The sequence below is a fragment of the Sinocyclocheilus grahami genome, unplaced genomic scaffold, assembly GCF_001515645.1.
Source record: "Sinocyclocheilus grahami isolate Dianchi unplaced genomic scaffold, SAMN03320097.WGS_v1.1 scaffold36.1, whole genome shotgun sequence".
Lineage (NCBI taxonomy): Eukaryota > Metazoa > Chordata > Actinopteri > Cypriniformes > Cyprinidae > Sinocyclocheilus > Sinocyclocheilus grahami.
The window spans coordinates 1781548-1798301 of record NW_015505215.1 but is presented as its reverse complement, the minus strand read 5'-3'; the positions used below and the strand labels follow the sequence as shown (position 1 = coordinate 1798301).

The 16754-nt window shown below is 38.0% G+C and overlaps 1 protein-coding gene across 21 annotated transcripts in view; it reads right to left on the bottom strand.

The window, feature by feature from the left end:
- Window positions 1-16754, bottom strand: part of LOC107581547 (actin-binding LIM protein 1-like) — a 79554-nt gene that overhangs the window by 50987 nt on the left and 11813 nt on the right. For 19 of the 21 annotated variants that reach the window (XM_016267126.1, XM_016267125.1, XM_016267131.1 and 16 more), the window contains exon 1: window positions 11746-12159. The exons of 1 other annotated variant lie outside the window; for it this stretch is intronic. In XM_016267126.1, coding sequence (XP_016122612.1) covers window positions 11746-12049 — 304 coding nt within the window. In that variant the 5' untranslated portion in view covers window positions 12050-12159. Of the gene's footprint in view, window positions 1-5041; window positions 5339-11745; window positions 12160-16754 lie in introns of those variants that run through there. One more of the 21 variants, XM_016267143.1, reaches the window with a different exon arrangement.

Here is a 16754-nt window from a genome sequence, read left to right as displayed (position 1 = left end):
AGTCGATGCTGAACTGCCTGGGGTCCTTCCAGTGCAAGACGGCGGTTCCACTGAAATAGTTTCAGAGGCTCCTGGGGAATATGGCATCCGTAGCCGCTGTCACGCCGCTCGGGTTGCTTCATATGAGACCGCTTCAGCGTTGGCTTCACGACCGGGTCCCGAGATGGGCATGGCACGGCACTTACCGGGTTTCTGTCACCCCGTGCTGCCATCAGACCTTCAGCCCGTGGGCAGATCTTGCCTTTCTTCAGACAGGGGTGTCCCTTGGGCAAGTATCCAGGCATGTTGTTGTGTCAACAGATGCCTCTGCCAGGGGCTGGGGTGCCATGTGCAATGGGAATGCAGCTGCGGGGCTCCGGCCAGGGCCCTGACTGCAGTGGCATATCAATTGCCTCGAGTTGCAAGCAGTATGGCTGGCTCTGTGCCATGTCAAATCGCTGCTACATGACAAGCATGTGCTGGTCCATACGGACAACACTGGGACCGTTGCGCACATCAACCACCAGGGCGGTCTACGCTCCTGTCGCATGTCTCAACTCGCCCGCCATCTCCTCCTCTGGAGTCAGAAGCATCTGAGGTCACTTTGTGCCATTCACATCTCAGGCGAGCTCAATCGTGCAGCCGACGAGCTCTCACGTCAGCCCGCCCTTCCGGGAGAATGGCTCTGACTCCACCCCGAGACAGTCCAGCTGATTTGGAGGCGCTTTGGGGATGCTTTGGGGACGCTCAGGTAGACCTGTTTGCCTCCCCAGACACTTCCCATTGCCAGTTGTTTTACTCCCTGGCCGAGGTGACCCTCGGCACGGACGCACTGGCGTGCAGCTGGCCTCGGGGCCTACGCAAATATGCGTTTCCCCAGTGAGCCTTCTCGCACAGACACTGTGCAAGGTCAGGGAGGACAAGGAGCAGGTTCTCCTGGTAGCGCCATACTGGCCCAGTCGGCTTGGTTCCCCGAACTGATGGCGACAGCCCCTCCTTGGCAAATTCCTCTGAGGAGGGATCTCCTTTCTCAGAGAGCCCTGGGCCAGTCCATATGTGTAATTCCTCATGATACCTCCTATGCGCGGGATGTGGCTTCCGTAGCGTTCCCAACTAGGTGTTCCCAGTGTTATCCAATGTACCACTGTATGGAACAGCAGTGGCGGACACCTCTGCCTAGCCGCTGTCCTATCTTCCGCCCCAGCTGGTGTGGGGGGACTTGCTGGCTTCCACAGGGCACTGGAGGGGGTCAGCAATAGTGGCGTTTTCCATACGGATCCCAATTCGTCAGCCACGACTGACGTAACGTAGAACATGACTGACTGAAAGGGAACGTCTCGGTTACTTGTTTAACCCTCGATCCCTGAAAGAGGGAACGGAGACGTTACGTCCCGTCGCCACAGTTGCTGTACCACCGCTGTACGGCCGGGGCACGTAGTCTCGGCTCCTCAGCGAAAAACTGATGTGCGTTTGCGAAACACGCACACTCCAACTGTCATTGGCTTGTTTAGTTTACACTCGAAGGTGATTGGGCTCTTGGGCGAGATCCCAATTCGTCAGTCATGACTGACGTAACGTCTCCGTTCCCTCCTTCAGGGAACGAGAGTTACACAAGTAACTGAGATGTTCTTCTGTGTCATTACGTTCTATTAGTTCTACAGCTTCAGTTTCAGAACTTTGACGCTTAGTAACACATACAGCTGTTCTCTCACCACAGTGCAACAGTGAATAGGGACTCCTTTCAAACAGTGTCGCGTTCCGAACGTTGTTTAAGCGACAAAATATATTGCAGTATTTTAATAATTCAAATCATAACAAAAATAAACACCGGTATTCGGTATGAACCGGTATACCGCCCAGCACTACCTAACCGTCTCATTTACTATCACGTCAAGCTCTGTGTGACCATTTATGGAAAGGTTATCAGAGTTATGTGCCTTTGACGTGAGTCCAACTGATCATTCCCTTTTAACCACTGATAGTACAGAGTATTCAAGCAAATTTTGAGTGGAGTTTGGATGTGTGTGTGTGTGTGTGAATGTGATTTTGTTGCTAAGTCAGGCTCAGCCACTTCCCAGCTGCATGCATGGAGGAAATGGACAATCTGTAAATCTGGCACAGTGGGGAATGAGATTCCACTTGGCCAATGATACAGTAGAATAATGTTTGAATAAATCTAATGAGACGTTAAAAAATAGGTATTACTAGACACTAAATTTAAAGGTCTTCCTTCAGTTTTCTGGCAAATAAAGACTTGATTGTTTAGCATGGATGTTCTGCTTATGTATTTTTATACTATATTTAAAATAGTGTATTGTATTTTAAATGGAACTAATATATTAATCAATCAATTCATTAATATAAAAAATATTATATACATATTTTTATAATGATATGGCAGGATTAATTTAATATTAATTAAGTAATACTGTATATTTAAGGCAGAGTATAATGTGAATATACAAGATATATTATTTTATGTCTGCATAATGTAATAAAACAATGTACAAAAATAATGTATTTTACTAATTTAAATTTATAAAATATTTATTATAATATTTGGTTTTATTTAATTTTATAGATTTCTAAACAATGTATTTTAAATAATATTAATTTATTATTTAAAATATTGTAGAACTGTCTATTTTGTTTGTGTGTTAGCTTGTGGCAGCTAGCCTGTATGTTAATAAATGTTGAAGAAACTCTATACATGCATTAATGAACATATTATGTGCTATATAAGCACTATGTGTATAAAAGCACTGACATACACGTGTTTGTGTGTAAATACAGGTGTGTGAGATGGGTTTGCAGTGTGTTGTGCTGTGATTCACACGGGGTACGGCCTCAGCAACAGACCAGTCATCGCCCAGTTGCCATGGCTACAGCGATAGGCTAAATGCATTATTGAGTTCATTCTCTCTTAGTCTCTCTCTCTTCTCATGTCTCTTTCCCTCGCTCCCCCTCCCTCATCCTGCGCAGACCACTATTAGCTTTTACTAAAGCATGATCTACTTTTCAAAACACACACACACACATCGCTGCTACGAAACATCCTTCACCTCCATCTCAGAGTCGTGACAAAGGGATTTCTTCGGGAAACAACCCTTTTTCCTGAGAAATCCCAAACAGGAACGCAATGTGCACTGCCTGCATTCAGTTAATAATTCAATAGCCTGCTAAATTACTACATAGTGTTACACAACAACTCTGCTGGAAACTGTGCCATCTGAAGCTCCTTTTCTTGAATAACAGTCAGTTTTCTGTCCTTTTCTGGGTGTTTTTCACTGTATTGTTTTAATTAGGTGGTGTGGTCCTAAGGCCTGAGCAAACATGATAATGAAGTGTTTAAGATTCACCAGATGTTTCTGCTATAATGCGGTATCCCTTATCAGATAACATGAAACTTCTGAAGTTACACCACTATTATCTTTTTCAAAAACGAGATATATTTTTCAAAACACACACACACACATCGCTGCTACGAAACATCCTTCACCTCCATCTCAGAGTCGTGACAGGGCTTTCTTCGGGAAACAACCCTTTTTCCTGAGAAATCCCAAACAGGAACGCAATGTGCACTGCCTGCATTCAGTTAATAATTCAATAGCCTGCTAAATTACTACATAGTGTTACACAACAACTCTGCTGGAAACTGTGCCATCTGAAGCTCCTTTTCTTGAATAACAGTCAGTTTTCTGTCCTTTTCTGGGTGTTTTTCACTGTATTGTTTTAATTAGGTGGTGTGGTCCTAAGGCCTGAGCAAACATGATAATGAAGTGTTTAAGATTCACCAGATGTTTCTGCTATAATGCGGTATCCCTTATCAGATAACATGAAACTTCTGAAGTTACTACCACTTAATATTGGCAAAGAACTCCCAGCAAAGAAGTCCTGCACAAACCAGTCAGACAGAATAGATCTCTATAGTAATCAGTGTACAGTATATTTTATACTAGAATGTGTAAAATATGTACCAGACCACACAAATGGTGATACATAAACACAAAAGTCTATAAAATGGTCTTCTGGATAATAATAAACACACATTATGTTTGTACAGCACAATGTGCAGCCCACATGTTGAGCAGTGATTTAGTGGTAAAGTAATCGTCTTTAAGACCAACCCAAGACAAACACACACATTAGCATTACATTAACTGCAAGCTTCAGAACCACAAACAAATACAAAAACACAAGCTTTCTCATCTTCACCACTATGTGGTCGACCAACATGAGCTTTTTAACGCCTGATGCCAACACAGGTATCTAAAGAGATACCTTTATCCAGAGATACCAAGGTGGCTCATATCCGACGTTATGCCGATATAATTAACAAAACTGAATAATAGCAAACAACGCATTATGCCTATTTTACACAATATCTACTAAAAATTACCTAAAACATTTGAAAACAGAAAATGCACACAATCTATTGTGTTTTACACTTAAATTACACAACATATACTCAAAATTAATTGTAAAAAAAGAATGTTTTACACTTAATTTACACATTATAAAAAGATGCACTATCTATTGTTTTATTATTAGTTCATACAAAATATATTCAAAATTATTTAAAAACATGAAAACATTAAACATGCACTATCCACTGAATTTTACATCTGTTTTACACAATATATATATATATATATATATATATATATATACTTAAAAATAATAAAAACATGACAACAGTAAATTCAGATTAAGTTTCACTTAATTTACAGATTATTAAAAAAGTAAACAAAAATGCACACTATCCATTGACAACAGTGTCGGCAGATTTCCAAACTAATATTAGTTGGAATATTACTTTCTGTTGAGAAATCAATCATGCACAGTTATCGATAATCTCAAAATAGCTTAATATCGGCCCGATATATCAGTTTATCACTAGTACCACTATGTTCCATTCCGCAGTATCTCATTCATTTTCACCCACCGCAATCCTTCTAAAGCAACAAACTGTCCTCCCTACATCCAGCACACACACAAATCTCCCACTCAGCATGAGCTCTCTCTCCTGGTCCCCACCCAGTGCTATGCAATGCCATGCTACCTTTCTCCTTCACCATGACCATTGGCTCCTCAGTGTCTGCTGGGGCTCTGATGAGGAGGATCAGAGGGAGAGAGCTGCTTCTTCCTGCCTGCTTTCTTCTTTGGGTTCTCCTGCTTTATTCCCTCACTGAGTCCAAACGTGAGGAGACGACGGAAGAGAGAACAAGAGAGAGAACGAGAGAGAGAGAGAGCAAGGCAACGGCAAGATGACAGCAGAGGAACGGACAAAAAGAGCTTGCACTCTCAAACCAAGCAGCCGCTCAGCAACTGCTGGCTTGGTCTTCGCTTCTCGAGCAAGCCCCCCCCCCCCCTCCTCCTCATACACACGCATACCCGTGTGTGTGTGTGCTTGTGGACTCTGCCCTGGCTCTTCTGAAATAACCAGGTTGCAGCTGCCGTGTGTGACAAATGCAGATTCCACAGCCATAATCCATCCCAGTTCGAGACACCACCTTAAATTCTTCAAACAGAGATAGAGGCGTGGGACGACGGGCACATGTGACTCGGTTTAATATACTGCATATTTCTATCCCTTCTTGTTCTCTCTCTCTCTCACACACATACATACTGTCTCCCTCCCATTGTTCATCACATGCTCTGATTAGCTGTGTTTACTTCAGGTAAGTGCTGACTGCTGCTTTTACAACTCAAACCTGTTTGTTGCGGAAGAATTAGCTGGAAAACAACTCGCTGTCATTGACCCACGTATGTATGAGATAAAACAGGACAACTGCAACGTGAAAGTGAAAATCAAATAGAGTTGTTGGCCTTTGAGGGATCAGCTAGTCTCTCTCCTGACTATCCAAGCATCATGGCTATAGATTATAGGATTACTAGGCCGACAATTGAATTGGGGAGTTTATTGAGAGTCGTTATTATTAATATTCACACTGGTGCAGTGGCGTCACAAGGTGCAACGTGTGCTGAGAGAATGGGGCTGCTCTGACGAATTACCCAGAAGTCTTGGTGTCTTGGTAGTCGCAGAAAAGAGGTGGTAAGTGTATACACTTATTTAGTTCCATATTTTGTATGAGACTGAGACATACCGTTCTAAAGTTTGGGGTCAGTAAGATTTATTTATGTTTTTGAAAATCTCATATGCTCGCCATTGCTGCATTTATTTGATCAAAATGCACAGTAAAAAAGTAATACTGTGAAATATTAGTAAAATGTAAAGAGGACATCGTATGCAAAATTCACTTTTACATGGTGTTTGCATATAAATGTGTCTTAGCAGTGTGGACACAACCATCCTACAATGATAAAAATCCATTCACTCCTTTTTTTATCCCCCAAAAAACTTAAAGGGGTCATATGATGCGATTTCAAGTTTTCCTTTCTCTTTGGAGTGTTACAAGCTGATTGTGCATAGATAAGATCCCTGAAGTTGCAAAGACTAAAGTCACAAACCCAAAGAGATATTCTTTATCAAATTTAAGACTCTGCCACGCCCCTCTAAAACGGCTCGTTCTAACACGCCCCCACATATCTAGGTCACTATGTGGGAATATTTGCATAATGCGCCCAAATGTGCACGCAAAGAAAGAAGGCGTGGTTTCAGTAACCGCAGTTAGTGTTGAAGCAGCATGTCAGGGAGACGCTGTGTGTTTCTAGGCGAAAGCAAAAGCACTTTATTTGGCCTTCCGAAAGTAGATGCATTTAGGAATTTAAGATTACTTTCAACAGAACAGCAATGCATTTTATGGACGACCGTTTCGTGAACCTAGGAGAGGAGGTCATTCTGACTTTGCTATGACAATCTGGCGCTTCTGAATCAGCTGCTGTTTTGTTATTAGTTTAAGTATTTGCTATTGACTGTTCAAATGCGGAGTTTTGCGCATCGTGTGTGTGTGTGCGCGCGCGCGCGTGTGTGTGTGTGTGTGTGAGAGAGAGCGTCACATCACAGCAGAGTCAGCTGTCTTAACCGCGGCTTGTGTACTGCATCATTACTGTGTCTGTTCCCCTTTCGGGCTTGAACTGATGGTAAAATTAATGACATTATTTACTGTCTTTACATTTATTTTGAAAGATGACGTTCGCGATTATGGTTAGGGGAGTTACATTTCCGACGAGTGCTTGCGGTGTTTGGCCAATCACAATGCACTGGGTCAGCTGGCCAATCAGAGCAGACTGCGCTTGTCGGAAGGAGGGACTTTGTAGAAAACAAAGCGTTTGAGAGAGGCGGGGCATAGAGGACTTACAATAATGTACAGTATTTTAAAAATAATGTGTTTTTTGAACATTAAAGCATGTCAACATATTCCGTTACACCAAATACACAAAATAATGATCTTTAAAAAAGCATCATATGACCTCTTTAAATAGTCTCAATAATCAAGCCGTTTTGATTTTCTGAGCAGTACGATGTCATACTGATCAGGCCCCGCCCACGATGGCTGACGGACTGTCCCATATTAGCATATTTCCGCCCTCGACCAGTTGTATGCTGTGCGCCATTTTCTCCGCGTTCGAGCAGCTGTAGTGACAATGCAGGTGTTTTGTAGTTGGATGTAAAGTGAACATAAGAGTCTTCATTTTCTCTCGACAACAGAGCCACTGAAGACGTAGTGGATTAGTTTTGTTTTTGATGGCAACGCGCCACCGAATACACAAAAAAACAGAAGAGAGGGGTGGGGTGGGGTGAGCAGTAGCTTATTATCATTTAAAGAGGCATGCACCGAAACGGGACGCTGTGGACAGAGCTGTTTTTGACAAGGTAAAAAGGGTGTAGTTTTACACCACCATTGAGGAGTTTTAACCAAAGTATGTTGCAGACATTTCATGAAGACCCTAAAGAATCATACCAGCTTGTGGAAAATGGGCTTCCGATGTCCCCTTTAATTACGCAACTGTTTTCTATTTTAATATACTTTAAATGTCATTTATTCCTGTGATTGCAAAACAGAATTTTCAGCAGCCATTACTTCAGTGTTTCATGATTCTTCAGAAATCATTACAATATGCTGATTTTCTGTTTAAGAAACATTTCTTTTTAATATCAAATTTTTAATGGTTTGGCTGCTAAATATTTTTTATGGAAACTTCAGGATTCTTTGAGAAATAGATATTTCAAAAGAACAGCATCTCTTTTGATCAATTTATTGTGTTCTTGCTTAATAAAAGTTATTATTATTATTTAAATCTTACTGACCCTGAAACTTTAGAATCTAAACAATCTGTGAAATAAACTATGTAAAGTGTGGCTGTAAGCCATGAGTTCCACCACAACCAACAATTTTGCCTCTAAAAAAGTTTCAAAAGTTAGTGACCTTGTTTACCAAGGAGAAAACAGTAAAGATCAGCTTTAAATAAAATATGACGTGTACTGTGTGAAGAAAACAATTAAAAAGGTAAACATCACTTGTATAACTTAATTTAGCCAAATTATGTAAAAAAATATTTGAAAATATTATTTCATTTTTATATATTATGGACATATAATGCAACCTACTGACCCTGAAACTTTAGAATCTAAACAATCTGTGAAATAAACTATGTAAAGTGTGGCTGTAAGCCATGATTTCCACCACAACCAACAATTTTGCCTCTAAAAAAGTTTCAAAAGTTAGTGACCTTGTTTACCAAGGAGAAAACAGTAAAGATCAGCTTTAAATAAAATATGACGTGTACTGTGTGAAGAAAACAATTAAAAAGGTAAACATCACTTGTATAACTTAATTTAGCCAAATTATGTAAAAAAATATTTGAAAATATTATTTCATTTTTATATATTATGGACATATAATGCAACCTATGAGATTAGCCTGTGCACAACCAAGGAATCAGCCATTATTATTCTAAAAATGTAATTTCCAAGATGTGGTAGAAATTTCATTTGTTGGTAGGGAAAATTATGGTTTAGATAAAAATGCAATAATGTGAACATTGTTAGAGACAAACTAGCCAACAGGGTTAAAAGTGTCCATAGCCTAAGAAACAGCCATATATGTGTTGATATGGTTAAAAGGAGATTAGCTGAATTTTAAATAAGCGGAGGATGTGTGAGAGAGAGACAGGGGGTGTCAGCATGGGAAGGCCACAGACAGCAGGTGTTGGATAAATAGAGGAACTTCTATATCAGTCTATATCATTAGAAAGAAGAAAACAGCTGAACCTTTTGTCGACAAGAGAAAAAAGAAGGATCTGAGCCAAAGTAACAAAAATATAGCTAGACCACTGTAATTATTCTCTATTTATTTGTGCAACACCACAAAATGCTACTACTACTACTATTTTGAGAATGCTTTAATCCTTGTTTCAGAATTCATTTCTAGGGATGCACCGATATGAAAATTTTGGCCGATACCGATAACCGATTATTCTTTATTTTTGAAAGCCGATAACCGATATGTTGGCCGATAAATCTATATCCAAATTGTTATATACTTTTTGAGAGCCTGATTACAAAAAAGGTCTCATCATTAAAAGCCACATCCCAAACACTTCAACATAAGCAGCCTAGTTTGAACGGTGTACGTTTAAAAAATTAGAATGTTATATACACGACATTCCCAATCATAGTTATTAATGTTGTGCACTGCTGTTTGGGCTGCGTGTGCTGAGCTAAAGATGATCACTGGTAAACTGAAGCGCTCTTTTAACTTAACCCAACGCATTCTATATGAGATAAATCAGATATACATCAAATAAACACAATATTACAATGTACAATTGCACAAAAGGCTGCAAACGAACAGCGCGCATCTGAAGTGTCTCTGAAGGAAATAATGCATTATTTATCGGCTTTAAGATATCGGCCAAATTTTCTTATCAGGCCGATACCGATAACAGAAAAAATGAGCCGATATGGGCCGATACCGATATGGTGGCCGATATATCGTGCATCCCTATTCATTTCTTATATCTCTGACATTCTAAAACACAAGACAGCGAATAGAAGTGAATAACAGTTTTTGAACCATATTGCTATGATGTTCTGAGGGGTTTTAGTGTGTTTCTGTGGTGGCTAACATGCTCTGGACGGTTGCTAGGGTGTTTCAGTTTGGTTCCTTACTGGCCAAAAAAATAAAAAATATCTCAAGTGATTTTCCCGACCCATTTTGTCCAAAAAGCCCAAACCCAAACCCCTACAATGTCTAGAGCACAGTACTGTTATGGAAAAGCAGCACATGTGGAACAGTAGAATAACAGTATGATACCTTTGGCTTCAGGGTATCTCTGACTTCCCCTTCCTGGAGGGCTACACAACGGGGATCCACACTTGCCTTGGTCGTAAATGATTGACTGATTGAGTTTAGCTATAATTACTGTATGCACTGGTTCGCTACTGGTTCCTTAGGCAGTCGTGGCCTAATGGTTAGAGAGTTGGATTTGTAGCTCAAAGGTCGTGGGTTCGAGTCTCAGGGATTGTAGGTGGGGGGAGTGAATTACCAGCACTCAATACCACGACTAAGGTGAGACCCTTGAGCAAGGCACCAAACCCCCAACTGCTCCGGGTGTGTTTGTTCACATACTATCAAGAACAGATTTATATACATTGTAGAAAAAAAAACTGTTGTAAAAACATAAGAAGAATGGTTCTAACAAAGGTATTGCAGATTAAATTATGTGTTCCAGATATAAACGCACACAAAAAGAAATATGTGTGCTAAAACACAAGTTATGTCCAAAGACAGTATAAATAAATATTTCTGTTTGTTACTCCAGGATGCAATGGAAACTACATTATGAAACATTTACAATACCAGTTAATGGCATTTTACAGGGTATAAGGATTGTAAAAGTGGATTGTAAAAAAAAAAAAGTGACCACAGAAGACTAATGGGAAGATTTGTCAGGAATGTGTCCACTATTTCAGCCATAATCCTGCCAGCGGGATAGTGCTGTGATCCAGCTCAGACTTTAGATTAGCCTCACATCCCACTGCCTTATAAACACAAATACCAGCATCTTTGTTTATCTCCTCAATTATTTTGTAATACATTACATTTTTGGCTCTCTTCTATTCGAAAAAAAGTTCTGCCCCTGTACAGATATCACTTGTGTCACTATGACTTGGAACTGCTGCTCTGCAAAAATCTAAAATATTAATTGAATAAAAATATAATAAAAAGGCTCATTTTGGAAATGACACAAATATTTTAACTAATTTCACTGAAATATATATATATATATAAAGAGAGAGAGAGAAAGATTTTTCTAAATAAATAAACGTCTTTAAAACAAAATAATATTACTAAAAATAAAATGATGTACATATTAATATTAAAAATAAATAAATGAAAAAATAAAATAAAGTAAAATATTACAAAATATTGTAGTTTATGCCTAAAAAACAGTGGGGATTGAAAAAAAGCATTAAAAACTATTTTCTGCAGTTTTGCCCTCTTAAAAATACTATTATAAAAATTATGACTACTTATATTATTTTTATTTTATCTTTTATCAATTTTTCTAATTAAAAAAATATTTATTATATATGTACAGTGTATATATATAAATATATATATATATATATATATATATATATATATATATATATATATATATATTATAAGTTTGTTTTTTTTGTAAGACAACGAATCCTGACATTTGTGATTATTTCAAGCCTATTTGATTACTGAATAAAAAAAAAAAATCTACACAACTGAACAATATCACAGACAGTTGCATAATGCAAATATTTTCTATGATAGCAAATAAGTGTCTAGCAAGAGTCTAGCATCTCTCTCTATCCTCCCTTACCGGGTCCAATGTCAGGAGGTGCCATTTTCTCCAGGATAATATACTCATTGGGGTTAAGGAAGGGCAGCTGCTCCATCATGGACTGTTTGGGAATGAGGTAGAGCACCTCAGCCACGTTCCCATCTTCGATAATGGACATTCTCCGAACTGAGTTCTTGCGCTTCACCCGGTCCAGCACCACAGAGTCGTCGCTGCGGCCAGAGCCGCACAGTTTGCCAAAGCTGTTAAGATTGGGTAAGTTGGGCATGGCAAGACCCTCTATCCAATACGGCAGTCTACAGAATGAAACTAGAGGAGATACCATACAAGATAAACAGAAAACTCGCACGGTAACTCAAAAGTGAGTTACCTCTGAACCCCAGGTACAAGATTAAACGTCCAGATCACAGGGGTTTATTTGTGTTGTTGGTGAAGCACCACTGAGTCCCTGCTGTGAGCTCCTTCCTGGTTTACTTAAGAAGATTACAGCCAATGTATTTTTAGTGACTATCTTCAGTGGAATGGAAAAAGAGCACCTGCATGGGACAGTCCAAGTCATGACTTTATGATCAGATACAATGCAGATAAAAGTTGCAATATCAAAAACACTGCTCTGTGATTGAATGCATCTTCTAGAAGATTATAAAGTTTTTCATTGAATGGTATTGCAGCCGTATATTGCAGTTTAAATCGTGTTAAAATCAAATCATGTGACTGGCTTTCACTGAGTCTTTTACATAATGCAACATCCTTATACTGGACATACAAGGAAACAAAACACATACAGTAATGCATAGGCTTAATTAAATTGACATTTCTGATTAAAATAAAGATCCTCTCTCTAACTAAAAGCGCTTCCATCTGAGCTTGTAAACCCCCGCCGAACAAGCATCCGCATTTAAACTGGCACGTCATCAAAGCTGCATAAGGGGACCTTGTCTGTGGTACTTTTAGAAACATAAACCCTGCTTCCGTGTCTCATACGTACTGAAATGCTACTATCATTTACGTACACATTTATGTGTATGCCAATTACTTTACAAAGCCATAAAGGGGTATCTCCACGGTTACTGTCAGAGATATGATAGCTGTTATATTAAAATAATGATTTTCATTGAGGTTGTTACAACGGTCATTTATTCAAATGATCGCATCAGCAGAAATTGTGCGATACTTGTTTGTTCGATACACTAAGTTTATGACTCCTATCTCTCTCTCAAACATGCACAACAGAGCAATGAAATACTTAAAACACACAGCTACACACACTATAAAGGGATAGTTCACTTTGAAAAAAATTTTATTCTTTTTTTTCATTCTCATTTTTTCTTCTATGGAATATAAAAGATGATATTTTGAAGAAATATGAACAGGATGAGAATTACAGGGGTGTTTGTGGAGTCTGACGTGTGTTTTAGTCTTTGTTAGCTTTGGAGTCATTTATATGTTAGTACAACCCTAATTTTAGCAGATAAACACATTTATATTCAGTCTTCAGAATATATTATTAAATATATTAAAAGCACCATTCATAGACACAAATTAATGTCAACACATCAATAAAACAGCAATGCACTGCCACTGACTGAGTCATTCATATTATGAGCCATTCATATTCACACAAACAGCTACTCAAACTGTTCATAAATAATGTTACAGTGCACTATTCCTGAATTAAAATAGGTTATGCATAATTTCACACATATTTTGTCTTACACGCTGTTAAAACTCATGGCATTCAACATTCAGGACTCAAACTTCCTTTTTCAATAGAATATACATCAACACAGAAAATAAAGCTGATTCACCACTTGGAGGGACAGTTCACCCCAATGAATATTCTGTCATAATTTACTCATCCTCAAGTTGTTCCAAACTTTCTTAACACAAAAGAAGGTTTTTGGAAGAACTGTTTTCATTCATACAATGAAAGGCAATGGGGTCCAAAACAACACTGGACCCCAATTACTTTTACAGAGCCCTTAATAAGACATGGTGATGAAATATGGAGGAAAAAATATATTTCAAAACTTTTGCATTTGCTAGTAAATTTATAAAAAAAATAGCTTAAATGAGCATAAAGTATAATTTTCAATCCCATCTCATCTTTTCATATTAACATGTCACTTTTCAAAAAATATTGAGATCATTTTCATATCTTCTTTTGTTTTTCCAGAGAAAAAATAAATTAGTGCAGGTTTAGAATGACAAGGAGGTGAGTAAATGAAGACAAAATATGCATTTATTTATTTTTTTACTTTGTGGTTTAGAATTTTAAAATTCTTTAGAATACTTTAAAAGTTCTTAACATTGGAAAAAGACAATTTCAGTTGTGTAAGGAAGATTACAACATATTTCACTCATTTAAAAAAAATGACTCCTTTCAATCATGACAACTCACAGAATAGTTTTAAAATGCTAACGGATATGATAATGTTAATATATTTGGTCTAGAGCAGACAAACTAGACCTGCTATGTATGCTGCTGCTGCTGAGAGCATGCAAGATGCTACTGCTGCATAAATAGTCATATGTAAATCCTGTAGCAGATCTAGACAGGTGGAGCTGGGGGAGGTGGAGGGTTTAAGAAGAACTCTGATGGCACACTGCAGGACCACTGTACAATGCACATACAGCGGAGGGCAACCATATGCCATGTTTAAATTATGTGATTGCTAGTAGATTGCATGTAAAGGACCTATCAGCCTGCACCATCTAGAGTTTCATGACTGAACTAGGTATCTGTTTCGCACACTAGGATGATTTCACAGCAGTTACATAAATCAGCACTCTGGATTAAAAGTAACATTACTCAGATGCTAATCGAAGACACAGAGGAATTACAACAAGACATCCTGAGCATCTTCATGTGATACGTTACTTCATTCTTATTTCTGTGACGGCTCATTTTTCACTTAGAGCTTTTCATCTAAATCTCCTCACCGGTTACACTTGAGAGAACATGGTAACAACAGAACCTCCTGCTTTTAGTCTTCAGCAACTGCTCCGTCAGTGCTCATTGGACTCGCTTGAAGAGAAAATGTTGGGGAAATTCTTTCACAATGTCGTAATCCTTTCCAAAGTTTTTAATTTTTTTATTTTTTCCCTCTGTATTTTACGTGAGGCTGGTTCGAGTTATATTCCTGGCAATTATAGTCTACCGTGCAAACAGACAGGCCCACGGGTTCAGAGGTTGCTCGGAAATATCGTGGTGGTGTTTATTTGTTTGGACGACCTTCAAACCTTTATCCAACATCAGAATCAAACCTTAACAGCCCTCTCAGCCCTTAAGAGAGTCCCTTTACAGACTCATGAGCACAAATCTCTGGAGAGAACAAGGTGCAAGCAAGCAAGACAAAAACAAATCTAACCTCATGTCCTAACCAGGTGTGAGACCACAAGCAACAAGCACTGCACGTGAAAAGGCTGCATAACACAGCCAGTCTGAACATATTTGCTGATAAATGTTACAGTATGTGTAGGAGGATTATGAACTACTAGTGAGAATGTACTGTAGGCGGGGCTCCCCAGAACAACACAGGAATAAAATTAAGGGATTGGTAGAATAGCTTGTCACTCATGGAGGGTCATTCCAATTCTTAAAATATTAATTCAAAAATAATGTTGTAAATTGATAAATCACTTAAAAATACAATGAAATGAAGAAATATACATATTTAAACTCGTTTAATTTAATTCAAATGTATTAATGTATTAAAAAACAAGATAAGCATTTTAAAGCATTAATTAATTAGCAAACTGCTTTTCTTAAATTTTTTGGCAAATGTCCAAATGTCAAAAAAAAATTTATTGCATTTAAAAATGTATTTATTACTTATTGTTACATTTAACAAAATTTTAAACATGAGTCTTAAATACATCTATTTATTTGTCACTTTTAAAAGTGATTTATTCAAATACATTTTTATTTTTGAATGAATACATTGATAATTGATTTCTGAATTTAAATTTTAAATAGCACTTAAAAAGTCTTCCATATTTGCTTGTTGCAAATGGTTAGGACAAAATGTATGGAAAAAAATAACTTTTATCACCTGCCATTTTATTGCCCGGTTAGGAGGACACTGTATAAAAGCATCTAATTGTATCTGAAATGCGTCTTAACACTGGAGCATTAAAAGCTTTGAGTGGGTTCATAATTCAAAAATCTATTTGCTGATGCACCATTTAGTATGTCGCTGCAAGAAGCAGTGTTTATAAAATAAGTGACCGCAAAATATCATGTGCAGTGACTGAATATACTGTAAGAAGAGTGTGACGGGGAGAGAAAGCTCTCTCAGGGTCTAATCACACAAAGAGAATGCATGTTAGCAGCAGCTCTACAGTGATGTCAGGTAGCCATTGGCGATGGCCTTGTCGCATGCACAGCACTATTCATTTGGCATCATGCTCCCCTTTCACTAATGTAAGCATACTGTAACTCAGATCTAAAAAGCATCTATATGTATGTGTAATCTATATATACTGTACATACACACACACACACACACACACACACACACATATATATATATATATATATATATATATACACACACACACTGGCGGTTTTTGAACGAAGTATTAATTATGAAATATTTAAGCAATGTAAAATAACTTTTTTCTATTTGAATATATTTTAAAACATAATTTATGTTTGTGATGGCATCTACATCATTCTAATATGCTGATTTGCTGCACAATAATAATTTCTTATTATTATCAATCTTGAAAACAGTAGTTAATATTTTTTTGTGGAAACCGTGATACACTGCCATTTAAAGGTTTGGAATAAGTAAGATTAAAAATAATAATAATACATTTCCTTTAAGCAAGGGTGCATTAAACTATATATTCTCTGTGTTGTTGTTTTTTTCCCAATAAAATTAAATGCAACTGAAAAACATATTTAAAGGGGTCATATGATGCGATTTCAAGTTTTGCTTTCTCTTTGGAGTGTTACAAGCTGATTGTGCATAGATAAGATCCCTGAAGTTGCAAAGACTAAAGTCTCAAAACCAAAGAGATAT